This window comes from Apium graveolens, chromosome 9 (assembly GCF_009905375.1).
Source record: "Apium graveolens cultivar Ventura chromosome 9, ASM990537v1, whole genome shotgun sequence".
NCBI lineage: Eukaryota > Viridiplantae > Streptophyta > Magnoliopsida > Apiales > Apiaceae > Apium > Apium graveolens.
In genome coordinates, this window is record NC_133655.1 from 1922105 (window position 1) to 1949642 (window position 27538).

The window sequence follows — 27538 nt, forward strand, 5'->3', positions numbered from 1 at the left end:
ACAGCAGAACTTAAAAACTTTTCTGGTGGATTTGTTGTTCCACCAGAGATGGTATTTCAGAAATTCTGTGATCTAAGAATTTGATCACAGCTGCTTCCTAGTACAAACTAGATAAATTTTCTCTCAAGATTTTTCTAAACAGCTCTGGAAAATTCTTATCTAATTACTAGCTGCTACTTGGTTTATATACTACCAAGTTTACAAGTGAATACAAAGATATAATAAAATAATGAAGTAAGTTCTCCACTTGTTTCTTTTCCAGTTCACTCCAATACATTGTTGACTTAATGTCTCTTTATACTAGAGTAGAACGGCTGCTTTTTCTGATGTTCCTGAAATTAGGCTGCCACATCTCAGTGATCTCTGTTCACCCATGTGCCTCTGTTTGTAGGTACAACTACCACTTATCAACGGCTAATCAACAGAGCATCCGTTGAAGCTTTCATCCGTTGAAGCTTTCATCCGTTGATAACTTTATCCGTTGATGCTCTCATCCGTTGAAGGATGTTATCCGTTGAAGCTTTCATCCGTTGATGCTCTCATCCGTTGAAGCTTTAGAGACATCCGTTGAAGCTTAGCTTCTCATCCGTTGAAGGTCTTTAAGTCATCCGTTGATACCACTTCATTTATAAAAAATTACAAGGCATGAAATATTTACAATTGGCCTTCCTATCTGCATATCTTCTAGTAGCCAATATGACTTATAGTTTCTCTCAACTTCTAAGAATTACATCATTAATACAGAGATTGAAATATGCTACAACACTAGACTTATTTCTAAGTAAAGCTACACCATCAACGGATAGCCAAAGTGGTCTTATCCGTTGAGGCTACAGACACTAAATTTCTACTTAAGTGTTTTGTTAAACATATCATCAAACTAATGCACATATATTCCTAACAATAAACTCAAACTTTTTATACACATACATAGATAGATACATATATAAATACATAAAGAGGGGAGGGTTCAAAAAGGACCCCTCCTTAGTGAATGAACTAGAGAACCAAGCTTACAATTCTTGATTTTATTCAGATTCGACGGTTCAGATTTATTGTATAAATACAAGTGGTACACATTATTTTTGGTATAAGATCCTTATATTAATTAATTAAATAACTTGTATATTATATGTATTTGTACAATCTAGTTTCCATGTTTGCAATGATCTGATTTGAAATTATACCATTAATTATACAGTTTCCTTTTTTTTCAGTTATCAATCAAGTTTATACTGATATGGTACGTCTCTTATCAGTATATTAAATTAGAAAAATCTTACATCCGATTATCAATTTAACCCCCATCATCTGTATTTGTTTTACTATTTTACTTTTAAAGCCCTCTTCAACTTGAGAAATATAGTTTTTACAAATAAACTACATCAATGGAAGCTCTAATTGGTAAAGAAATAAAATATTTTTTGAAACGTTTCTTATTATATTTTAATACTACAATATAATATTGTTATCCATCAGAATATTCATATTAATGTTCCTGCTACGTACGTGTAATGCGTCATTATAATTAGAATCTTCTTTTGCTAACAAGGTTTCAGAATGCGGTCCTCCTGAAGATGCGGAACCTGACTTTACAGATTTTAAATTACTATATTAAAAGAACTTAATTGATATTTTAAATTACTGTATTAAACCACTATTATAAAACTTAATATTTAAATATCACAATATCTCAAGACTAGTATGCTACATAGAAATTAATAAATATTTTTTGAAACTTTATTAAAATTATTTTTGGAAAAATTGTAAAAAGAAAATATTTGTTTCTTCCGAAATGGAGATCCTCGTAGCATTCTAACACTAACATGAAGTATAAATTTTTTATAAAAGTTTAACATGTACAAGTAATTAAAATTATAACAAATAAAATTATTTATTTTTTTGATTTTATATTTATTTATTTATTTACTATTGCAGCGAACCCGCAACCGCTATATTTCGGGTGCGCATTGAATAAATTCTACGGGATCACGCAATAGCATGTAAACCCCATGAACCCAGATAAATCACACTTAAGTGATAGAGTGGTTCAGGAGCCATAATCATAAATTCTCCTCCGGTGGGATTCAAACATGTGACCATGAAAATAATTATCCCCTCTTTAACTTTGGATTAATTTTTCTGGAATTGAAACATGAATATTTAGAATACATTTTTGTTAGTGTCATTTGTTGGGTATAATTCTAACTACACATCAACAATGGGCAGTTATATATATAATAACGAGAACATGACAAATAACCAACTAACGAAATAAAACATGAAGGCAATAACAAACTATAAAGACTGTAATTGACAAAGAAAGTAAAGAAAACTTATCTCTTATCGCTTTCCAAATTCTGATAAGAAGAAGAACACAACAGCTGAGTCGCCAAACCCTTCAAGAGGACTTGACTGTTCTTGAAGAGATTATTGCCCCCCCACTTAAGCTGTGATGGAATGCAGCAATATCGCTTCCAGGATAAAACAGTAACAGATCAATCTGGCCACAGAACCAACAATGATCAACGGCGACTCGCACCTCAGTTTGCCCAAAAAACCTATGCAACTCATATATGTTTGCGAGGTAGGCACCGAGACTTGTGTCATTTTAATCTCAAGTATACCTCTCAATTACAGGCATATCAAGTTTTTCTTCTTCTATTTTACTCGATGTGGTACAACAAGTAACAAAACAGAAAAAGTAAACAAAATGGGTTTTCCTTATTATTTATATTATATCCTGATTAATTAATATGAATATTACAAAATATATTCAGAGTATGATTAAAATAATCCTTACTCAATATATTTTATATTAATAATTAAATAATCAATATAAATAATTAAACTTGTAATAGAAAAGAAAAATATAAGAGTTCTCACTAGCACTAGGTCACACAAGCATTCCACTTATGCTAGTAGTTGTAAACAACACTAACACAAGATGCTATATAAACTCAATATCTTTCTTTTACAATACCAATGTGGGACAAAATCCCCATAACCCATTTCAGACAAGCAACTTTGTCTCAATATATTCATGGATTCCACTAAGAAAATATCTTAGATCCAAATATGAAAGTTTAAGTCCTCGTGTCAAGGAACATCCTTCAAGTGTTAGTTTCCGGAAATCATATCAAGAACATATATAAAATATGCCTCAAACTTTCCATTTTCTAACAATCCCCCACAAATCCATAATTAAATTACATACCAGATTTTATCATGACTTGCTTTTCAGAGTCAGTACCCTCCCGGGTTTGAACCCTCCTAAGTCCTCTACTTCGATGGCTACCGGATATAGATGGAATGTTTCACCTTGAATCTTTATCCGTTGGGTGTAACCACACTCCATAGACGACGACAAGTCAAAGGCTATGGTGCCAATCTACGGCTTTGAGACGTTAATGGTCATGTCTCGATCCTGTTCGTCGAATGTTTCGAGGAATAACCCTTTCCTCTAATTGCGACCACACAATTACATTTGCTTAGCTGGGCATCTCCAGAGATGTACTGCTATCATCTCGTCAAACGACTTGACCCCATTCAGAGTTCAAATAACTCTTGCTAACTAGCAGTTCAAGTACCTCTTAAGGTTTTATAGGGGATAGACTCAGATACATAAGTATCTAAATGTATATGGTAGAGGTACTACTAATTCATCCTTACAACTTGTTTTTACCACATTGAATACACTTCAAGGGATCTCCTTTCAGGTATTTTGGGTTCCCGCTGTTGATGAATTATGATGGGTTACCAGTCCCATCCCCAACCTCGACTTAAGGACTATAGCATACTCAATCCCTTTGGGTCAGCGGATCAGCTATATTATCCTGAGTTCCTATGAACTCTATAGCAATAATCCTATCAGACACAAGACCCCTTATAGACTTTAGTTTAACTTGGATTTGTCTCTTTGTTTTAGCATTATACTTTACACTTCTGACTTTGTCAATAGTTGTACGGCTATCACAATGAACAGAAATTGCAGGAAGCGGCTTGCTTACTACAGGTAACATACTCATGAGTCCATGTAACCATTCAGCCTCCGTCCCCGTGGCATCAAGTGCACACAACTCAGCCTCAAAAGTAGACCGAGTAATCGAAGTCTGTCTAGAAGACTTTCAGGACACTGCTCCACCCGCAAGGGTAAACACATATCCAGTCACTCCATTGGAACCATATTTCTTAGCTATCCAACTTGCATCACTGTACCCCTCGAGTACCCCCGAAAATCTCCAGTAATGCAAGCCAAGGGAAATAGTTCCCTTCAGATATCTAAGAACTCTATCCAGTGCCTCCTAATGAGTTTTGTTTGGACAACTTGTATATCTAGCCAACTTAGACACAGAATAAGAAATATCTGGCCTAGTCACATTAGCAAGATATTGCAAACTCCCAATAATCTAAGAATACCTTAACTGAGACACAGGAACTCCTGAACTATTCTTGACTAAGGCAACTTTTGAATCATATGGTGTACTAGCGATTCTTTGAATAACCATACTTCTCAAGTATAGATTTCTCTATATAATGAGACTGTGACAAAGTTATTCCATCAGTTGACTGAGTCAACTTGATCCCAATAATCACACTAGCTTCACCCATATCCTTCATCTCAAAGTGCCTTTTCAAGAAACTCTCTGTCTCGTTAATAATCTCAATATCGGTTCCAAACAACAAGATATCATCTACATGCAAGCACACGATCACACAATCATTACCTCTAACCTTATAGTAGACACACTTGTCACTTTCATTAACTAAAAAATTCGAAGTTTAAAACAGTTTCATCACACTTTCTATGACAGTCTATAGGTGCTTATTTAAGGCCATAGATGGACTTGACTAGTCTACATACTTTCCTCTCATTACCAAAAGCAACAAATCCCTCAGGCTGATCCATATAAATCTCTTCTTCAAGATCACCATGAAGAAAATATGTCTTTACATCCATTTGATGGATGATAAGACCATGTACAGAAGCCAATGCAATAAGCATTCTGATTGTTGTCATTCGGGAAACTGGAGAATATGTATCAAAATAAGCAATGCCTTCCCTTTGCCTAAAGCCCTAAGCAACTAGCATAGCCTTGTACTTATTTATTGAGCCATCAGGGTTTAGCTTCCTCTTGAAGATCCATTTACATCCAATAGTAGAACACCCTGGAGGGAGATCAACTAACTCCCATGTTCCGTTTGAAACAATTGAGTCAATTTCACTCTTTACAGCGCCTTTCCAATGCCTTGACTCCGAAGAATCCTTGGCTTGACGGAAAGTTAAAGGCTCATCCTCGACATTGTAAGTGATAAAGTCACTTCCAAAGTCCTTGACTACCTTTGCACGCTTACTCGTTCTAGGTTCCTCTACTTTGTTAGGAGTAGAGCTACTACCAAGATCCACCCCCACATTTGTCATCTTTTCCACATGATCAGGAATAGAACTTGATGTGTGAGTGGGATCATCCTCAGAACTACCAAAAGATATACCAGTCTTCATTGGGAATACTTCCTCAAAGAAAGTTGCATCACGAAACTCAACTATCGTATTCGCCACAATACCATCTATGTAAGATTTTAATACTAAAAATCTCATAGCAGTTGTGGTTTCAAGATAGCCCAGAAAGATACAATCAACAGTTTTCGGACCCAGTTTTTTTCTCTTGTGTTCAGGGAAAAGCACCTTAGCAAGACACCCCCACACACGAAGATAACTCAAACTTGTCCTACACTTTCTCCATAATTCATATGGTGTCTTGTCCATATGTTTCAGAGGGACTCTATTCAGAATATGGCAAGCCGTATTCATAGCCTCTTCCCACATGTACTTAGGCAACCCAGAATTAATTAGCATATTGTTAGTCATGTCTTTAAAAGTTCTGTTCTTTCGTTCTTCCACCCATTAGACTCGGGTGTGTATGGTGGAGTAACCTCATGAACTATACCATTATTTGCGCAAAATTCATTAAACAAGGTACTCATATACTCACCACCTCTATCAGACCTCAAACGTTTAAGTACTTTGCCAATTTATGGTTCAGCTTCATTTTTATACATAATGAATTTATCTAGTGCTTCATTCTTATGTTTAAGCAAATAAACATAACAATATCTACTACAATCATCTATAAAGGTAATGAAATATCTACAGTGATCCTTGGTCAACACACCACCAAATTCACATATGTCTGAGTGCACTAAATCTAATAAGTCTGAATCCCTAACAACATTATGAAAAGGTTTCCTTGTTTGTTTAGCAGTTACACACACTTGACACTTAGATTTCTTATCAATGGCGTACTTTGGAATCAACTCTAAATTCAACATATTCTTTAGAGCACCAAGATTTAAATGACCAAGTCGTAAGTGCCACAAATCAGATGATTCTACACAATTAACAGAAGGTGCAACACTATCATTAATAAAACCACCCAAAACGGGTTCAACATTTATTAAAAACAAACCATCAGACAAGTAACCCTTTCCAAATAATGTACCAGTATGAGTAATAACTACTTTATTACACCTCAAAGAAAGTTCAAAGCCGTTTTTAACTAAACAACTTCCACTTATAATATTTCTACGAATAGAGGGAACATGATACACTCTAGTGAGAGATAGAATCCGCCCAGAAGCAAACTTCAGGTCCACGTTTCCTATTCCAAGCACTTGTGCAGCACTAGCATTCCCGATCGTCACGGTCACTCCATGACTCTGTTGATAAGATACAAACAAGCTAATATCAGCACAAATATGTACATTAGCTCTAGTATCAATCAACCACTCATGTGACAGATAAGTGGAAAGTAGTACAGGGTTGTAAGTAACATATCCGTCATCGGTTCCAGAGGTAACAACCTCACCAATGACCATGTTAGCTACTGGCCCACTCGTGGTTCCAAGTCCAAGCACAGTATTTGCTTGAGCTACCACTCCAGCTTTCTTAGCTTTCTTACTTGGACAGTCCTTGCTCCAATGACCAACCTGTCCACAAGACCAACATGGTTTGTTTGCATTTGGTTTCTTATCAGGTTTAGTGTTAGCCTTCTTAGTGACTACCTTTTTTCTGTCCTACAGTCACTACATTTACCTTCGAGCTCCCATGTTCCACAGGCAACACATGTCCCTATTTGGACTTGTGCTGCTCCCGTACTGAGATGTCCAACATCAAGTTAGTCCATGTGATCTCTCCTTTCTGTCTTTTCAGGGAGAGAGCAAACTCTTCCCAAGACTTAGGGAGCTTTTAAATCACAGACATCACTCGAAACTTTTCAAGCAAGACCATACCGGAGTCACCCAAATCATGAACTAACATCTCAAACTCATGAACCTGTTCAGTCATGGATTTTCCATCCACCAGCTTAAAATCAAGAAACCTAGCCACAGAATACTTCTCAAATCCTTGAGAATCAGTATTATGGGTTTGGTCCAGCTTATCCCATAAGACTTTATCAGTATAGGCATATGATGAATAAACATCGAACAAGGTGGTCTCTAAGGATGCCAAAATTGGCTGCCCTAGCCACCCCATCCTTCTCAGCCCATAAAGCATAAACCTTAACAGATTCAGCTTTCTCTTGATCCAACCCAGGAGGATCATACTGTACCACTAACAATAGACCCTTAACCGTTAATTAGAGCTTCGTCTTTTTCTGCCAACGAGAAAAAGAAGCTCCACCACTAAATTTATTAGGCATACCCGATAAATCAATTGGATGGGGAAAACGATACGTGGTCCAGTCAATGGTAGTAGTACCGCCAGAACCAAAACCAGTCTCAACAATTTTAGGAACATCAGCAGTTTCGTTAACCATCTTGCTAATTAATATATAATACAGATAATCTCTTCAAGATTGTTGGGTATAATTCTAACTACACATCAACAATGAGCAGTTATATATATAATAACAATAACATGGCAAATAACCAACTAACGAAATAAAACACGAAGGCAATAACAAACTATAAAGACTGTAATTGACAAAGAAAGTAAAGAAAACTTATCTCTTATCGCTTTCCAAATTCTGATAAGAAGAAGAACACAACAGCTGAGTCGCCAAACCCTTCAAGAGGACTTGATTGTTCTTGAAGAGATTATTGCCCCCCACTTAAGTTGTGATGGAATGCAGCAATATCGCTTCCAGGATAAAACAACAAAAGATCAATCTGGCCACAGAACCAACAATGATCAACGGCGACTCGCACCTCAGTTTACCCAAAAAACCTATGCAACTCATATATGTTTGCGAGGTAGGCACCGAGACTTGTGTCATTTTAATCTCAAGTATAACTCTCAATATATAGGCATCTCAAGTTGCTCTTCTTCTATTTTACTCGATGTAGTACACCAAGTAACAAAACAGAAAAAGTAAACAAAATGGGTTTTCCTTATTATTTATATTATATCTTGATTAATTAATATTAATATTACAAAATATATTCAGAGTATGATTAAAATAATCCTTACTCAATATATTTTATATTAATAGTTAAATAATCAATATAAATAATTAAACTTGTAATAGAAAAGAAAAATATAAGAGTTCCCACTAGCACTAGGCCATACAAGCATTCCACTTATGCTAGTAGTTGTAAACAACACTAACATAAGATGCTATATAAACTCAATATATTTCTTTTACAATACCAATGTGGGACAAAATCCACATAACCCATTTCAAACAAGCAACTTTATCTCAATATATTCATGGATTCCACTAAGAAAATATCTTAGATCCAAATATGAAAGTCTATGAAAGTTTAAGTTCTCATGTCAAGGAACAACCTTTAAGTGTTAGTTTCCGGAAATCATATCAAGAACATATATAAAATATGACTCAAACTTTCCATTTTCTAACATCATTTGTTAGTACAAAATTTCATCTTAATTTACGTAAAAACTTAATAGAATCTTGGAATTTATTTATAAATTATCCCATATAAAAATAATTAATTTAAATATTAGATGATGTCATGGTAACTTACTAACATATTAGTTGTCGTCTAACCCTATATATTTGATCATTCTCTTGTATATATATCAATTTAATTCTTAACTCAATTCTAAAAATTTTATTTTTATTTTACTATTTGTTTTACAATTTTTCAGATTTTTAAAATTTTGAAAATATAATAGAAAATACACCGTACGCAACTGACAGAATTCGCATAGAAAGATATCAAGAGGAAATGGTATAAATAACAGTAGGTCGGTAGCTGTGAAAAGGGGGCCGAAAATGAGAAAGTAGTAACCAGTTTTGTAAAAATCCCAAATCGCATCCAAGCGGTGAGATCCCCTTCTAGTGTGCTTAAGCGCAAAAGCCTAAAGTGAACACTTAATCGGATTATAAATATATATATATTAAAAATAATGAATATTTTTTGAATAAAGTGGTAACATTTATGTATTATAATAAATTAATAAAAATAATCATTCACAAAGTCATAATTAACTTAAAAAAATACAAGTAACATTTAAAAATATCAAATTATACCTTTTTTAAAAATAATATTTACTTTTTTTAATTATTTTTAGTCCCCTTTTAATTGATCAAAAATCGCTTAATCGGTCAAAATCCGCTTAATTCCGCTTAAAGCCGATTAAACCCGCTTAAACTTTCTTAAACGCTTAAAATTTAAATATGCGATTTTGCACTAATTCAAGCAATTATATCTCCGCTTATAGCGTACGCTTAATGCGTTTTTTACAACACACTCATAGTCACTACTTTGAACCAACTTTCTATGTTTCAAATTAAGTGCCCGTTTGGGAAATTTTAAAATAAGTAATTTATTACTTAAAATTAATAAGTGGTTTAAAAGTGATAAGTATATAATACTTATAAGTTAGTTAAGTGTTTGCTTAATTTTACTTATTAGTCAGAATTTTTTTTAACTTAAATGAAATAAAATAAATATTTTTTTAAATATTATTATATTAATTCATGACTTTTAAATTAACTTAACATTTAAAAACATGAATTTAAAAACTAAAATTAATAAAAAAATTAAAAATCAAAATAAGTTGAGAAAAAGTAGTCGTTACTAACATTCAACTTATCAGCATATAAGTTGTAAATTCAACTTATAAATTGGGTCGACAAACATTCATCGATAAGTACTTACGGGTTTATAAGCCCATAAGCCGCTTATTCAGTGGTGGCCAAACAAGCCCTTCACGAAACTTCTATAAACTTATACTACCAAAAGTAAATTTCTTTACCATGATAACTTTAACATGCAAGAATACTTTCTAGGTTAACCAAACCCATTGTACCTCTGTACAGAACTTTCCTCATCTACACTTGTTGGATTTGTAAGCTCTTGTCTGAATTTAAACTTTACTTATCTGCCTTAATTAATGTACTTGATTTTGCCAAAAACTTAACAAGTGAAAACAAGAAAGCTTAGTTCTACAACTTCTTTTACTCAATTTTAAGTAAACATAAAAACACAGTCAGAGAAATTAGATACAAAAGAAAACTGAAGTAAAAATATATATGCATATAAAGGAGTAGCTTGCAAACCCAGTATGTCGAATGTATACATAAGGGTTTATAACAACACAGTCATATAGCTGGGGACAAAGATTTTGGTTGTCATGAGCTAATGGAACATATTATGAGAGAGCTAAATAAACCAGTATTCCCCACGAAGTCCCTCAATATCTCTTTTACAAGAGAGAAAGATAAACTATGCACCATGTGCTTGAAGGATACATTGCTTTGGGTCTCGAGTTCATTTGTTAATCGAATACCATCGGCCACCAATGTAGAAAGTAGTGGGTACTCCCCATACGAACTCGAAACTGTTCGAGTTGTTTCTTCGAAAGATCTTCGATGCCATGTTAAATTATCAAACGTCCTGAAACTTTAGAAAAAGGCTTAATATATTTATCTTGCTTAGGTGTTTATATGCTGCATTTGTATGCATGTACCTGATAGCGCATCTACTTCTGAGTACTATTAATTTGGTCCTCTCACATAATAAGTGGACAGATATGTTTTAGCAGGTTGATAAGGATATTAATCAGTAAACTATGTATCACTATAACATTGTCATCACGAAGTCGACTAGTCGACGACTAGTCCACGCGAAGGTACTCAAGCGCCGAGAGTCTCGAAACTTGTCCGCCTTTTATCCCGAGCAGCTTCCTCCGCTGCTTCTCTCGAAGGACCCGGTTCATCCTTTTCTGTCGACTTTTATGACTAGTCGGACGACTTGTCAATTAGTCTTCACGAAGGTACTCAGGCGTCGAGGGTCGATTTGGCGTCGTAACAAACTTGCACCGTAGACACTATAATTTCAATTGATGTGTCATGTGTGTGTTCCTTGCAAGTTAGAATTCCCTAAAAGGTGATCACAAGCAGGTACCTGTCATGGGACTCCCTGAAAACATGTATATAGGCATGTTTTTTGCCAAAAGGTATGCCCAAATGACATGCCATTTATCCATTAAATATAATAAAATTTAAAACATAATTGTTATACTAATATATATATAATTAAAATTAGTTAACAGTAACAATCGAATACCATCATAATACTCATTTATATTAGTAACTTTTTAGATATTCAAATATATGTAATTAAATATTTTAGAATTATATTTATTATTTCTGGATATTTCTAGTATTAAAATAATTATTAAAATAAAAAAAATAGTAAAAAGGCAAGCCAAATCATGAAAAGGCATGTCTGACTAATTGACATCATATCATGCCCATCTTGAAATACTTTTCCGACATGCCTAAGACGACCCTACTGAACCCTACTGAACCCTGTCACTAAGACGACTTTTAACTATAGATGACAGCTAGGACCGTATCCAGATCCAGGATCCAAAGCTATTACATGGGATTTTGATGTTCACAGTTTTGGTACATACAGATCCGAGTCGATGGATCTATGCATTAGTGTTACTTGCAAGATGCACAAAAATTAGTGACTTATTATTTGCATGCTTAAAATATGTATAATCTGTGTTCTTGGGTTGGAAAAGCAAAATTTAACTAAGGCATGACAACTAACAAACAAAATCTACACTTATAATTGAAATTAAACAAACGCATAATTATATCATATAATATTTTGATAATAAATTAAAACCAAAGATATTACAAATAATGAGTTAAACAAAAAATATTAAATATTTACATAATGAAAAGAATTCTAACATAATAATATTAAAAATTACCGAAAGAAATATTAAACAACGAAAATAAGTTGAAATGGTAGAAGAAAGTACTTGTGTTGGACTTTCAACTTATGGCGAAAAGGAAGCTAATATGATCATACTTAATTAACCAAACACACTAGTAAGAAATTTAATTTAAAATCCACATTTTAGCAAAAAAGCTGTACGGAATGAGCGCCCATATGCGTCTTCATACATTACATGCTCCAATGAGCCGAATTTACTAAAACGCTGCAACCCCCAACCTAACACATTAATACACGACGGGAAAGTGTTATAATTAAGAAACATATGGGCTCCAATTCCAGTTCCATGGAAAATACTGATCAGTGTTCACACGTTTCGCTATTGAACTGACTTGAACAAACTACTCGTCAAAAATCTAACAGCCTTTTTTTACATTTCTAGACTTTTATCTGCAGGAGAAAGCAATGCAGAACAGATAGTCAATAAGTTGACAAGATACAAACTGATTGAAGATACAAACTGCTCTTTGTGATTTGCAAAAACTGATTGAAGCCTGTAAAGAGCTAAAAATACACACTTACCTTTTCTCCCCATTGCTAGTCGATCTTCTCATGTCATATATCAATTTTTTCGAGGTAAACATGGGGAACATGCCACCTGCACGCAGAGAGGAAAACATGGACCTATATCATACATTATGAATAAAAGAACTTCGATGGAGAACACAATTGCAGATCAGATTTGTTTAATTTCTTATATGAAAAGTGAAGGAGAAAAGGATGAAAGAAATGTAAGGGAAGATGGATGGCTGGAGGAGAGAAAAGAGGAAGATGAGAAAATGTTTCAAAAACTATTTTCCACCCTTGACAAATCAACAAACGAATATCAGAAAGTTACTTTGTTCAGAATATGTTTCCAACCACAAACTAAAAAGGTCATTTAAAAGAACTCCAACTTTTTTTACTATGTTTTGAACTCACGATTTCGAAATAAGTTCCTTTCCAGTAAAGGAAGAATGCATTTGTTTGTACTCCCTTAGAAAATTTTGCTTGAAATTTTCAACAAAACTTTGATGATACTTACCTATTCATCTTTGGGTAAGTGCCAACTGTCACAGTCAGCTTTAGTTGACCAGTTCCTGGCCTCATCACAATCAGCTCAACAGGCTTACCTTCCTTGTCCCATAATGCTTCAGTGAGCTGTAAATATATAAAAGAAATTATTATTATTATGTTACTTTACAAAATTTTGTGAGATCAATTGTCCAATAGGGACATACATGGCAAGTTGAAAGATGAAGTAAGTCTCCTCTATCCTCTAAATATGGTAAGTCAGTTTTTCAATTAAATTGAATAGCAAACTCGTAGATAGGGAACTAAACTTATACACAACTTGCCCTAAATCAAAATTTTCTTTTCCCCTCTCTTCCTGGAGATAACAAGCAGAGAAAATCAGAGTTGAGAAAAGGACCAGTTCTATCGAAGTTGAGAAAATGACAAGTTCAAAATCAATTTAGTTGATGAACTCCAGTTGCAATTATCTGGACTGTCTTGATATCATAGATTATGTCGTTGGAGTTCTCTCTCTCTCTCTTTAACCAGTAGGATATTATTATATTCTTGTTTGATTTTCTCATTTCCGAAATATAGCTTTCTGATTCGAAATACTGTCGTTTTTAAGATATTTTCATACTAAATTCTTCACTAAGGAGATACTATACAACTATTTTAATTCTGGAAAAAACAGTTGTTAGAATATACTATAAAATCCGGTTGGGGCCTTCCTCTAACACTAAGGTTTTAGATGGACTGGTTACTCAACAGCAACTTCGCTAAAGAATCGGAGGACGTCCATATGAAAGGATACTTTGTATCTTTTGCTATGATAAGTAAGTGTCATGATTGCATTTTGATTTACAGCAGCGTACAAAAAAGTGTTCTACAACATACTGATTTATATGGAACACATCATAAAAATATGGGAGAGGGAGCTATAATTGTCAATAAGAACAAATAATATAAAAAATTAGAAAGGGGACTTCCCCTCAATCACACACTACAACATTTCACCATCAGCCTGCAAAGACCAACCCCCCCCCCCACACACACACAAAACACACACACATTAATATCAATAAGTTTAAATACTCTCTCCCAAAAGCTGATTTCCCATTTCTATCACGTCATGCCAACCACCTTGAGTTTTATCACATTCCCTCTGAATATCTACACTCGAGACTCGATTTTCATTTCTTTTATTCAACAAGAAAAAACATGTAAATTTCTTACCTCAGTACAGGCAAATTTATCAAAAAAAAAATTATGTTCTACTCCGTTTTTATTATTCAGTTCTTGTAACACAGATTCATCAAACAAAGGTATGACAAAAGCTAGGTCAACGGAATCATGGAAGAGCAGATGCAATACCTCAAGGGGGCTGCCTACTGAATTTCCATCACATCTAATAATAACATCATCACGACGCAGACCAGCGCTTCTGGCAGGAGATCTCTTTATCTGTTCAGAAATTATATTTATTTAGTTTACAAAATTGTCAGATAGATTGTCCAATAGACATACATGGGAAGTAGAAAGATGAAGTAAATTTCCTCTATCTTCTAAATTTGGGTTTTCCAGGTCGAGGAAGGTCCCCCCTCCCTCACCAAGAAAAAAAACAAGGAAAAAGTGCACCATCCAGGGTAACGGAACTCCCTCTCCTTGAAATTAATAGCAAAGGGTATATGTCAATTAAGATGTGTTATTTTGTAAACAAAGCATTTAGAATAAAAAAAAAATCTATTCTGTAGTAGTCAATTTTTCAGTTAAAGTGAATAGCAAACTCGTAGATAGGGAACTAAACTAATAAACAACTTGCCCTAAATTAAAATGTTCTTTTCCCCTCTCTTCCGATGATTCATGGAGATAAAAAGCAGAGAAAATCAGAATTGAGAAAGTGATTAGTTCAAAATCAATTTAGTCGATGAACTCCAGTTGCAATTTTCTGGACAGTTATGACATCATAGGTTAGGTCGTTGGAGTTCCCTGTCTCTCTCTTTAACCAGTATGATATTATTCCGTTCTCGTTTGATTTTCTAACTTTTGAAATGTAGCTTTCTAATTCGAAATATTGTGGTGTTTAAGATATTTTCATACTGAATTCCTCACTGAGGAGCTACGTTTATATAACTCTTTTAATTCTAGAAATGACAGCTATAAGAATATACTAGAAGATCCGGTTGGGCCCTTCCCCTAACACCTTAAGGTTTTAGATGGACCGGTTACTCAACAGAAACTTCGCTAGAGAATCATAGGACGTCCATATGAAAAGATACTTAGTCTCGTATGCTATGATGATGAAGTGTCACGATTGCATTTTGATTAACTGCAGCATAATGAAATGTGTTCGACAGTACTGATTTATATGGTGCACAACATAAATACATGGTAGATGGAGCATAGACCCCCCCCCCCTCCTAAAAGTTGATTTCCCATTTTTATCACGCATGCCAATCACCTTGAGTTTTCTCACATGCCCTCTGAATTACTACACCCAAGACTCGATCTTCTTTTCTTTTATTCAACAAGAAATAACATGTAAATTTCTTACCTCGGTAAAGGCAGATTTATTAATCTTTCTTTTCACATTCTAATCCGTTCTTATTATTCAGTTCTTGTAACAGAAATTCCTCAAAGGCATGACAAAAGCTAGGTCAACGGAACCATGGAAGAGCAGATGCAATACCTCAAGAGGGCTCCCTACTGAGTTTCCATCACATATAATATTAACATCATCACGATGCAGACCAGCGCTACTGGCAGGAGATCTCTTTATCTGTTTGATATTGAAAACTCATGAGATTGTAACCACGAAAGCAAGCAAATAACAAAATATAAATATACTCCACACTTTGAGATACATAACATTTAATTATAAAAGACAAACAAATGGACTACGTTATAACCTTTTTCGATAACTGAACGATAAGATGATAGGAAACTTTAGAACCCAACATACTTTCTCTATTTTCTTATGCTTGCATCATCCTTTTATGGATGTTGCATAAAATATTGGTTCCTAGCATTCTAAAAATATATCTTCCATTATCACTGGGGGCACACCTCATATTATTCAAAATCTCTACTATATCAAAATTCAGCAAAAAGTTCCCTGAAGCAAAAATACGCTCACTGAATTTATGATTGAGAGTGCTTTGTCGTGTGTTCTTTCATTATAGGAACTTGGTATCATTTAACCTCCACAAGTTCCAACACAGAACAGAACATGCAGACAATATTTCCATCTCGAACATTTGTTCAGTCAGAAATGCATTCCTTTCGAGTTGTTGAAACAAGAACTTTATGTAAAGAGTAAAAAGCCCGGAAAGAAACATTCGGAGCATGTTTGACAGATCGGACTGTTTTCTATTGGCAATAGTATATACACCCACCACGTGTTCTCAAATTGCAAAATCTTCCTAGGTAATCAGCTGTATCTCAGTAATAGCTCGTTCCCCAAAAAGCGATTACCCCAATTTATAATATGAAACATAACATATGCCACTCAATTAATCCAAGGGGAACCCTTCTGAAATAAGATACTATTTTAAGGCCATTTACCCCACTTTATTACTGGAACAATATTTTTATTTTACTAGATCCCCGTACTTGTCACTCATCCTTTTCAACTCCTCAATGAAGATTGTCTACTTCCTTACAATGAAGATATTATAATTGAGCAATTTGTTGAGTCTCAATTTTAAACTCAAACTATCTTCCAAAATTATGTTTGGGGTGACATTTTAACAAAAAGGCATACTTAATAATTCGGTCGACTTCCAAAATCTTACTCTAGTTCTTCAATTAGAACTTGTGGTTCATAAAATAAGCATAACATATCCCCTTTTAACAGGTTTCATTCTATTTCCATTTTAGTATCTAAGCTTATTTCTAGAATTAAACGCAGAGGCCCTCACTCCAAAAATATCACTTCAGCATTATGGAAACCAGGATATATCATCCAATCCATGGCATACCAATATTTATGTTACTACGACTCAAGAAACATGTACACTTGTCCACTAAGTATAAGAACCTTGCAATATCTATTGTATTAATATGTTATTAACTCAGACAGAAAGAATTACTCAGGAAGTGCTCACAATTTATTATTTAGATCACTTCTGACAGACTCCTTTATCTACCGACTCCCAATTAGAGGTGTAAATATTTTAAGAAGAGGTGTAACTGATAATGGTTGTGCCACTCTATCTAGATCTGGAAAGGAGAACTTCTCACTACTACATCAAAAAGGAGTAAAAGATTATTTTTTTTATTCATAAGCCCTTCCCACTTTGCTCCATCTCCCATTTTCATATGTAATGTAAAAAATCTTTAGGTGGTACCTTCATCTTCCTATCTCTTGTTTGGATTCTCTTTTTCTTTTTAATCTGCACATGGAGTAACATGTTTCAACAAACAACATGGATTCTAAATTTCATGTAAAAAGATCTTTAGGCGGTACCTTCAGCGGCCTATCTCTTGTTTGGATTCTCTTTTTCTTCTTAATCTGCAAAATGAAGTAACATGTTTCAACAAACAACATATGGATTCTAAATTGCAGGTAACAGTATGATTACAAAATAAAAATGTCGTGCACCTACACTAATTTGGTATAGCATACTTGTCCAATAAAATGGTGATGCTAAAACAAGAAACAAGGTACTTGCATTTGAATATATGGACTAAATTGTCACTGCATGAAGCAAGCCTCTAAAGGACATTTTTTGTCACATGTGCTCAGTTAGTAGCCACTAGTAATTTCACGGGAGCAACAAAGCTTTTAAAAGAAGTTCAATTCCCCACTCCCCCCAAAAAAAAGCAAAGGAAGAATTGTAAACATTGGTAGTTCATCACAAATCATAGTCAGCCATTTAAATACCTATTATAAATTCAAGATATTATGAAGTAAAAGTAATCATATAACTATTGATCTTTGGAAATACTGCACTGCATTATGTATAATTGAACTGAATAGCTTATAGCAGAAGATGTGTTGTTCAAAATAGGTGATAGTGGATAGTAGAAGATTTTACATGACTAATATGCCTAAAACAAATCAATAAAATATGTATAATACTCCCCAATACTTCAGATATTCGCATTATAATGCATAGTTCCATTACTTTCTCGCTCTAACCCATACTTTCTCATCTCTTAACTCACTGTTCTTCAACTTAGTGCAACCAAATGTCAGGAACGCTTATATTATACAGAAACAAAACTAATAGTAGAAATGTTATAAGGGTATTTTAGTATTTTTTTTTGAGTTAGTTATGGTCCAGGAGCTATATAAGGAATTGTAGCATTAGTTTCTGGTTATGCAAATGATATTTGAAAACAGAATATTATTCCACCAACCTCTCTAGTTGTCTCTCTAGCTTTTCTTCTTTTCTAAACTATCTATCTTCTCTCATTTCTGTAAATTGCTCTCTAATATCTACCGTATCTCCTTCTAATTATCTGCATATGTCTCTACTTATCTATTAGCTAATAAAAATACCAAGACTAGTTTCAAAACTCAAGTTAGGAATCACCATATCCTGACACCCAAATATTAAAAATAATATAGGAGAACTTCATATTACTCTATCAAATATTATAACAAATTTCTGCTATGTTTTCCCAATATCGTTTTTGTTGGCTTAATTATATCCAAAATATTATATAACTATTGTTGCAAGTATTTCATTATATACGAGAACTATATTTGAATCAAATATCTGATATCAATCAAAATCCGCAATAAATAATATATACATGTCCCACCCCGGGACTTTTTAAAATCAGATATTGTGTATTGCCCGATATCAGATATCCAGATTCTTGTTCGGTCGAAAATGATAGCGTGAACCAGAGAAAAACACAAAGCAATGAAAAAATAGATGATATCATCATAACATAAACTGATTAACCAGAACTCCGTATAATGGTCCTTGATTGCATCACCATTCACAGGCACCGGTTTAGAGTAGATATATCACCCTTACTATTAACTATGAACCTGATAACTCTCCTCCTGCACAGGTTTGTCGCAACTTCATAAGTAGTTTGTATACCTTATATCAGCAAAGAGTGTGCATAACAACAGCAAAGAGTGCATACTGACAAAGAATGCACATTTGCTCTGGTGCTTTACTCCTACACCTCAAAAGCTTCCATATTTTGGGTTGGACCAAGAAGTCTTAAACCACCCCCTAATCTTGATTCATCATCATTATAATAATTAGAGATGTCAATATTTTAACCTAATGCAAAAAACGACCTGAAACTAGAACATAAACGGGTAGGAATCGAACTTGATTTGATAATCTAAAACCTAAAAGTTTCATTATAATAAAAGATACACAGCTATTGATCTCTTCCTCTAGTTCTCTTTCTTAAATGATCCCTCTTACCAGTCTACTTTCCTACTTTCCTTGTGGATTGTCCCAATCACTTCACCCAGAAAATTAAGCATTATTACAACGTCCCGTCTCTTTTACTCTATCCCCTCCAAGATTGAAACCGTTCCCTTCTTGTGCAATACACCCCCACCCCCCGGTACCACCGACAGTCCCCTTGCCATGTACGCACCAAGAGACCATCAGAGAAGCACTGCTTGGAGATCATTGTTGCCTCGAGGCAAAAGATGCACTCTTCTCAGTCCACCTTTTTCCTTCAGTCTTCCCTCTTTTTCTCCTCAAACCTCCAAACTTACACACAGCAAGAAAGATTAACACTCTTCCAAACTTATTCATCAAAAAACATATAAATGAACACTCCTGTAAATAGAAAGACCGCCAAAAATAACCATCCTAAACATTTTGCCAAAAGCAAGTAGATAAAGTAATAATAGAGGGTGCATTCAAGCAGTGACCTCTAGGTCTGAGTATGCACGTAGATTTGCAACACAATCAATATTTTTCTTCCTCAGCATTCACGCCTGTTCAACTAAATGGGTCATGTTACCAATGAAAACTCAGGATGATAAAAAGGTCTCAGTTTCCCCTTTCCATTGACCTCATGTATGTTAACGGAGGAAACAAGACTAAGTATGCATCACAAAGTTTCGAACAAAACACTAGTGGATGAATTCTAAAAAAATTCAAACAGATGAAATTAAGCCAAACTAAAAACATCTAAGACAAAGGTAGACAACTCACGGCAACTTAGCAACTACTAGAAAAATATAGTGTAATTAAAAACTCACAAGTTCAAACAATTTTCCTGGATAGAAAGAAGATAACAAATACAAGTAAGTTTGCTTACTTTTTCAAGTAAAACCCTTGCCTTGAGCCAATTCCTAACAGACCAAAAAGTCGAATGGCAAACCTGCAAGACGCCCACAAAATTGCAAAAGGTTAGATCTAATAAAAAAGCCAATGCATCTAAAGCAAAAGAGAAAGTTAAGTAAGGTTATGCATTTGTTACCTTTGTCCTTTTCACACAAGCACGAAATCTCATTTTCTTAGTCTGCGAAAGGGGGGAAAAGGGTTAGAGGGGACTGTTAAGCTATATGAACTTAAACATTTTAGATCAAGAAATTGCAGCAGAAAAGTAAAAGAATATTTTGAACGTGAGTGCTTTAAAGTTAGACATCCCTCTTGATACTTGTGAAGAAATTTTGGCAAAAATTAAAATTCTAAATTAAAGAATGGTTAAGATAAATCTCCTAGAAGAATTAAAAATAATCTTCTATAATTTAAACTGCTATGACATTGTTGACGAAAAATCTTAAAGCATGTACCTGAAGTAACAGGAAGTCTACCATAATCTCAAAGTAAGAATAAGGAATAATAAATGTAGGAAGTGAAAATTAAATAAATAGTCTATCTTACCCGAACTCAAGCACGGGTGTCACACACAGGTGTGGATCCAAGTACTGGACTCAGCAATATTTTCAATTTTTAACTTTTTGGCTTTAAGTACAGTGCCCGAGTGTCATCTCTCTCTATCACCAAAATTTTAAATAAGTTGTGAAGCTTTGGACTAATATTTCTTAATCATTCTAAATCCCCTTATTTTATTTGCATTTCCTTAGTCTGCACAATTTAGTATTAAACATTTAAACGCATCTATTTTCTGATATGGAATGTCTTTCACACCATATTTAGGATTTTGTACTGGTTAATTTGTGTTGTAAGTACTTGCCATTGAAGGCATGACTTATCCACTTTGAGAACAGAAGCAACTTGGGAGGAAAACAAGTCATTTGAATTCCACATTTTAGTGATTCCATGGAAGTACATAACTGACAAAGAAATTAGGCATGCTTGCTGTAGCTCATAAGAGAACATAGGCCTCAAGGTAAATTGGGAATTATCTCTCTTATTGTTCATTAAACCAAATTCCCGTTAATATTATCTATACCTATATCTGCATTACTAGCAAGACCACAGATGAAGCGAAGATTCTAGACATGCAGCAATTGCATAGGCCCTATCCCCTCATCTAGGTCTGAAGTTTCTAACCTTGATCCATGGGAGACCTAATGAGGACGTGCATAAGGGTTCATCAATATAACTAAACTAGATCGGCTCTTTCTCTGAGCACTAGCGCATTATAATCGAAATAATTAAATGAGTATGCTAAATCTTGGATAGTCGCAGAATCAAACATGATAAATTTACCGCACTGCAGAAGAATCAAACCTGTTCGACTACAGCTCCCCTAATTACATGAGGAAATGTTCGAGCCAGTTCATCTAACTTCTCCAACTTTGCAGTGTATAGATTAGCAACACACGCTCCAAGCCAAGGCCGTGGAACCTGCCTGCGAGACATGACAAATAACCATAAACCTATCAAGTATTAATAGCACTTGTTCTATTGTCATATGTATATTATTCATTTTTATTGTAAGCTACAATCCAATTTTCTTAATAAAAGTAGAATAGAAAAATAAGAGGAGTAACTGCAAAAGCAAATAATTGGTCAATCAGAATTGACTCAACCAGGGACCTACGAAATTTGAAACACATTAATAGTAAAAATATTGACAATATACTATTTAATTGCAAGGGAATGGAAGATTTTCAATAACAGTAGTTAGAGTGACCCCTCTTCCACAAAATAGCATATACCCAATACCAGGAGATTTAGGATTAGACCAATTTCAGTTTCTTACATCTTTTTTCCTTTAGTACTTTATACACATCTAAATCTTCAATATTGAAATTGCACATGGGATGATATAGAATTAAAGATACTAAACAAGATTTTAAATACCAGAACCAGTCAAGAAAAGTTGAACACACCTTTAGTTTTATATATATGTTTGTCGGAATTTAGCAAAAAGAAAAAGAAACAGTTGAAGTCACCATATAAGGAAACAAATAACATGGAAAATCAGGTTTTAGTATCACCTTTTTTTCTTTAGATCCTTCAAACACTTCAATGCTAGATTTATAGGCAGAAATGGATTGAATGGACATATGATGAAGCTGACTCCAATGACTTCCCCATAACAATTGATAACAGGTCCCCCAACAGTAGCCTGGCAAAAACCTATGTTAATATAATGGTCTACATAACTCTATTAAGGTGTATTTGAGAATGGAAAAGGTACCTACCTTGTTCACTGTGCACGTTGTCCACAAAAGCTCTTTGCATTTATGGGGAAAATTATCACAACTGAATCATACAAAACATGAAACATGCATAACAGCATAAGAAGATAAAATCCCTAGAAAAAATGCGGCACTAAAAATACATTTTTGTATAGAGTTTACTTTCCCCAAAATAAGACATGTAAGTCAGAGATTATTCATATAATACATAAAAAAATTCTATATTGAATCTAGTACAACTTCAATTGATGCACACCTGAAAAATCCAGGAGCAGCCATAATCTCATGAGGTGTCTCAGAGTAACGCGCTAATGCTATGACAAGTTCACCCGGAAACAAATTATACCGAGTTTCTTCATCTCCATGCAACAACTTTGCATCAGCTAGCGCAGATGTTCTAGAATCTATTGCAATACTATCATCAACACATCTAAGTCTAGCAGTTGCAAGAACTGTATCAGACTTGATGTTGATGATTGCAATGTTATAATGAAAATCATGATTCAGAATTTGTCCCTTGCATAATTTACCGCTGGATAAATATACATCAATCTGCAATAACAAAATCATTTTAAACTATACATTGCTCTAGGTACCAAAAGGAAAGTACTGTGGTTTAAAAAAAAAATAGTTAATGCAATACAAACTATCTGAATGTGGTTAGTGGTGGCAAAATATGTGATTGGTTTGGTTTAGAATGCAAAATATGTGATTTGTATGGTTCTGGTTTAAAATATCGATCACTTATTAGAAAATAGACATTCTTTACTTTTCTTTATTTCCTATATAGATCAACACACTTTTGAACGTTTTTTCCAATGTCCCACATGTTTATTATATAATCACAAAATTTCATTATTTTTTGTCAAAAAAAATAACATAAAACTCTATTACTTTTGAAACTGAAAGTTGACAGAATTTGCCTTTTAATTTATTCTGTTAGTAATAAAAAAATACAGTTATGGTAATACAAACTGCATCTACGGATAATTGTTTTCAGTAACTGCATCATGGGGCAAACAGCTAACTAAGTATATAAGTAATACAAACATATATACATATATATTTAACACATCACATGTATCTATACATGGACAGAGCAAAAGTCTAAACACCTAAAAGAAATTTAAAATAGTTACAGAGACATGGAAAGTAAATTCAATTAATATTCTCTACTGTACTAATCATCATCTCTCGGGTTCCCAGAACTAAGTAACAACGACCGACACTGTTACTCAAATTAAAGCTATCAGTTAGAAAGGATGCCGGAATAGACTACTTCACTTGTAATGGAAATATGGTTATCACATATTTGCATCCATATTCTAGAGTTGAATATGTCATTTGAAAACAATCCACATCCATTTTAAATATGTGATTTATCCTAGGACATTCTAAAATCTGGATTTGATTTTCGGTTATTGGTCCAATTTTCCAGGTCTAAATGTGGTACAGGTTTTGCTACATATTATCAGTTAGCTACATGGATCAGTCATTCTTTGTGTTTATACTTCACTTAACACCATTTACATAGTCTGCTTTGCTTATTCTTAGCTGTGGTTTCTCTTGAGGCTAATGTTCACTCAATCACTTGGTGGCACAAGGGTACACTTCCGACACAAAGGGGTTATGCGTAAAAATCCTGTCAGCATTTTTCTTTTGTTCTCTTTCTGTTATTCCAGCAATTTCTAAAAAATACGACATGAAATTTCTCTTATTTTCCATAACAAGCACTTTCTCAAAATTGTTCTCCAAAGCTGTGTCAGGCAGCTGACTACTAGTACAGTAAAATGGAGTATTAGTACTAAGGGCAGGGTAGTCTTTTCCAGTCTATTGTTTGCTACACAACTGTTTACAGATCAGGACTATAAATACTGGTAGTAAGTTGTATTTCAGATTATGCAAATATATAGAAGGAAAGCTATTTCCACCCATCTCTTTCTCTTTCTATAACAGAATCATGTCTTCTTCAAGTTACTCAATTATCTGTGTTTTCTCTATCTTTTCTTCATCTAATCTCATTAATTCTCAGTAGATTCTAGCTTATTTTCCCTGTTTGTTTACATTCCTAGTCTTATGAAATCAGAAAACCACAAAAACATTGAAATATTCAGAAAACTCAAAGTCAGAAACCCTAGTTCCTGACAAGCTGTTATCAATAACTCCATGAGACCATGAAAGTCCCTATTAGTAAGGCTGTAGTTAATATTTTGTAGTTCAAGTACCTCCTAGTTAAAAGTACCATTGGTATTTCAGTCAATTGGTCATATTATCTGTATTTCAAGAAAAGGCGGGTCATCTACTACATTTAAATAGCAGTAGTTGATGCACTTATGTTTTATGCATATTATAAAAAATTAAAAATAGACTTGTATCCCCCCCCCCCAAATTGGACCAGCGATTGAGGTATAACTTCCTGACATTAATCATGGAAAGGAGCATTCATATATTTTTCTTTTAATATTGAGCGATGGTGACAATTTCCATTTTGTGTACCTATATTTATAACTTACTACATGCTACATCTTACTTACAAAAGAAAGAATTGTCAGAAAATAGTAGTTTATCAACACAACAAGAAAAGCAATAAGATTATATAGACATCAGGGGAAGAAATGACAAATTAAGCAGCATTACTAACCTCAAGATTGGGAATAATAGAATAATTGCCAGCAGGACCTTGCAGGAAAGTTGCAGAGGTTAGGATAGTCGCCGAGAAACTTTCATCATGGCCCACACAATCTATGATGGTCCCAGAGCCAATATATACCACTTTGTTACCTGGAACAAGTAGAAAACGTTAACAGGGGACAGTAACGAAGAAACATAAAATTGTTTGCTTTTTAATGAATTCACAAATAAATATGAAAACCCTAAATTACGCGGGCCTGAGCTCAGAAGAAAATATGATAAAATCTTGTGTTATCATACTCTGAAATACTTGGCATCGTTATTGCATATCAATCCGTTAAATTGTCATCTCAAACTAGTTAAAACGACATTCGAAAAAAAATCCCTAACTTCGAGGAAGTGTAAGCTAGGGGTGTTCATAACTAAAAAAATTTAAGAACACGATGCAGATAGACAGAAAAAGGATAGTTATACCAATTCGACTCCTAAGAGAGACAACGCTTGAAGATGCTCGGAGGATAGCATTTTTGGTGCCAACATCAAATTTTTCATAATCATTAACAGCAGACTCAAACCTTGAGAAACCGTGCGAACATTGTACTACGGCTATTATTACATGCCAAGGAAAAAAGAACAAAAGTTAGACACATATAATATTGGACAATGAAATCTATAAATAAATATCTCATAACATTAAACGGGAAGGAGTCTAACTTTCGCCACGGCGATTTAGTGGCCAAGGCATTCTCCAAATGACCAAAAGTCTTGCCGAGCAATTGTCTACAACAAATAAATTATTGAACTCATCATCATCAGTTAAGCTTTTTTTCCAAGTTACAACAACATATAATTAAGGGAAAGAAAGTACAAACCAAAACGTGCAAAAAAGTTCATTTGATACAATCAACTACGGTAAGCACTAAGCAGCATATATATCGAGCACCACCAAGTTAAAGGGTTAATTATCAAATCAATCACTTATTTCACTCCAATATATCATGTGGGTCACCGAATTTTTTTTGTGTCTATTAAGTCACTCAACTCGCAATTGGTTACACTAAGTTATGCTACATTAGGTTTGCTGTTAAAATAAACGTATTCCATCAAATCGATCTACAAGAAATCGATGTGATGTGGGTCTTGATTCGGAAGGGAGTTGTATTTGACCTGCATTGTCTACATAGCAATAGAACATTTAAGTTAAAGAAAAAGAAAAAAAATGGATTTATCAGTTACAATTAAAATAGGGGAACGAAGCACCGTAGAAACCTTATTTTTTTCATATTTATTTATGGGTCTAGTTTGACATGGAATGCCGACATTACAAAATTAGTTCTTCTAATGTTTGATCAGCTATTTAGTCTATCATTGTTAAAATATGTAACTGAATGCTACATTTCATTAGTTGAGTGATTCAATAGAGACCAAAAGTTTTGCCGCTTGATGTATTTGTGTGAAATAAAAGTGACTTTTGATAATTAACCCCCCAAGTTAAATTGAACATAATCACAAATTGTCTTGACGACGATTAAGGTGCTGATTTTGTTCCTCACAAAATATTAAGCTAGCTACTAAATCCAGAACGACAGGAATAATTAAGCTAATTAGGGGACATTCAAAAATCAGAAAGAGAGAGAGAGAGAGAGAGAGAGAGAGAGAGAGAGAGAGAGAGAGATGACCTTAAACACAGCCGTCGCCGCTTTTGCCCGGTGCACGTGTTGGTGTTGCTTGTAACAAATATATAGAGCCGGGTTTTATCTTTTTTTATTTTTTCCTGGTTCAACTTATACATACTTTGGACCGGACAATTTATCATGTTTATCTCACAACTTTTTGTTATATAATTATTATTTTTTTTTTGAAAATAAATTTTGACTTTTGTTCAATTTAAGCAACTCCAAAAATTAGATGGGAGTCGTGACACAAATTGCGCTCCCATCCCTTTTTATATAAATAAACTTAACCTATGAAAAAGAAAATCATCGCTCTTCTTCTTGAGACGCGAGAGAATATTTAACGCTTTCGTGTGTAGTTCTCCAAAATAAAGAAAGCAAACAGGATAAACGAGTAACCATGGTCGACGCAAATGGTTGAATATTTCCTCTTCTTCTTTTCTACGACATTGTGCAACGTCAA

General features: G+C 34.1%; 1 protein-coding gene across 3 annotated transcripts; it reads right to left on the minus strand.

Moving 5' to 3' along the window:
• Positions 1–12318: 12318 nt before the first annotated feature.
• On the minus strand, positions 12319–27174 carry LOC141687062 (putative protease Do-like 14). 3 transcript variants are annotated; one of them, XM_074492205.1, is made up of 17 exons: positions 27082–27174; positions 26117–26182; positions 25877–26008; positions 25413–25552; positions 23028–23323; positions 22775–22835; positions 22568–22698; positions 21855–21975; positions 20635–20676; positions 20473–20535; positions 17696–17731; positions 17568–17600; positions 15908–15997; positions 14593–14682; positions 13250–13365; positions 12748–12823; positions 12319–12615 (listed from the first exon to the last, which is right to left on the minus strand). In XM_074492205.1, exons 2-16 carry the CDS (start codon positions 26145–26147, stop codon positions 12781–12783), a joined length of 1425 nt encoding a protein of 474 aa, XP_074348306.1. In that variant the 5' UTR covers positions 26148–26182; positions 27082–27174; the 3' UTR covers positions 12319–12615; positions 12748–12780. The 3 variants fall into 3 exon arrangements, with proteins under 3 accessions (XP_074348306.1, XP_074348305.1, XP_074348307.1); XM_074492204.1 differs by having other exon boundaries at positions 17568–17612; positions 17687–17731; XM_074492206.1 differs by lacking the exon at positions 17568–17600 and having other exon boundaries at positions 17687–17731.
• Between the last annotated feature and the right edge of the window lie 364 nt (positions 27175–27538).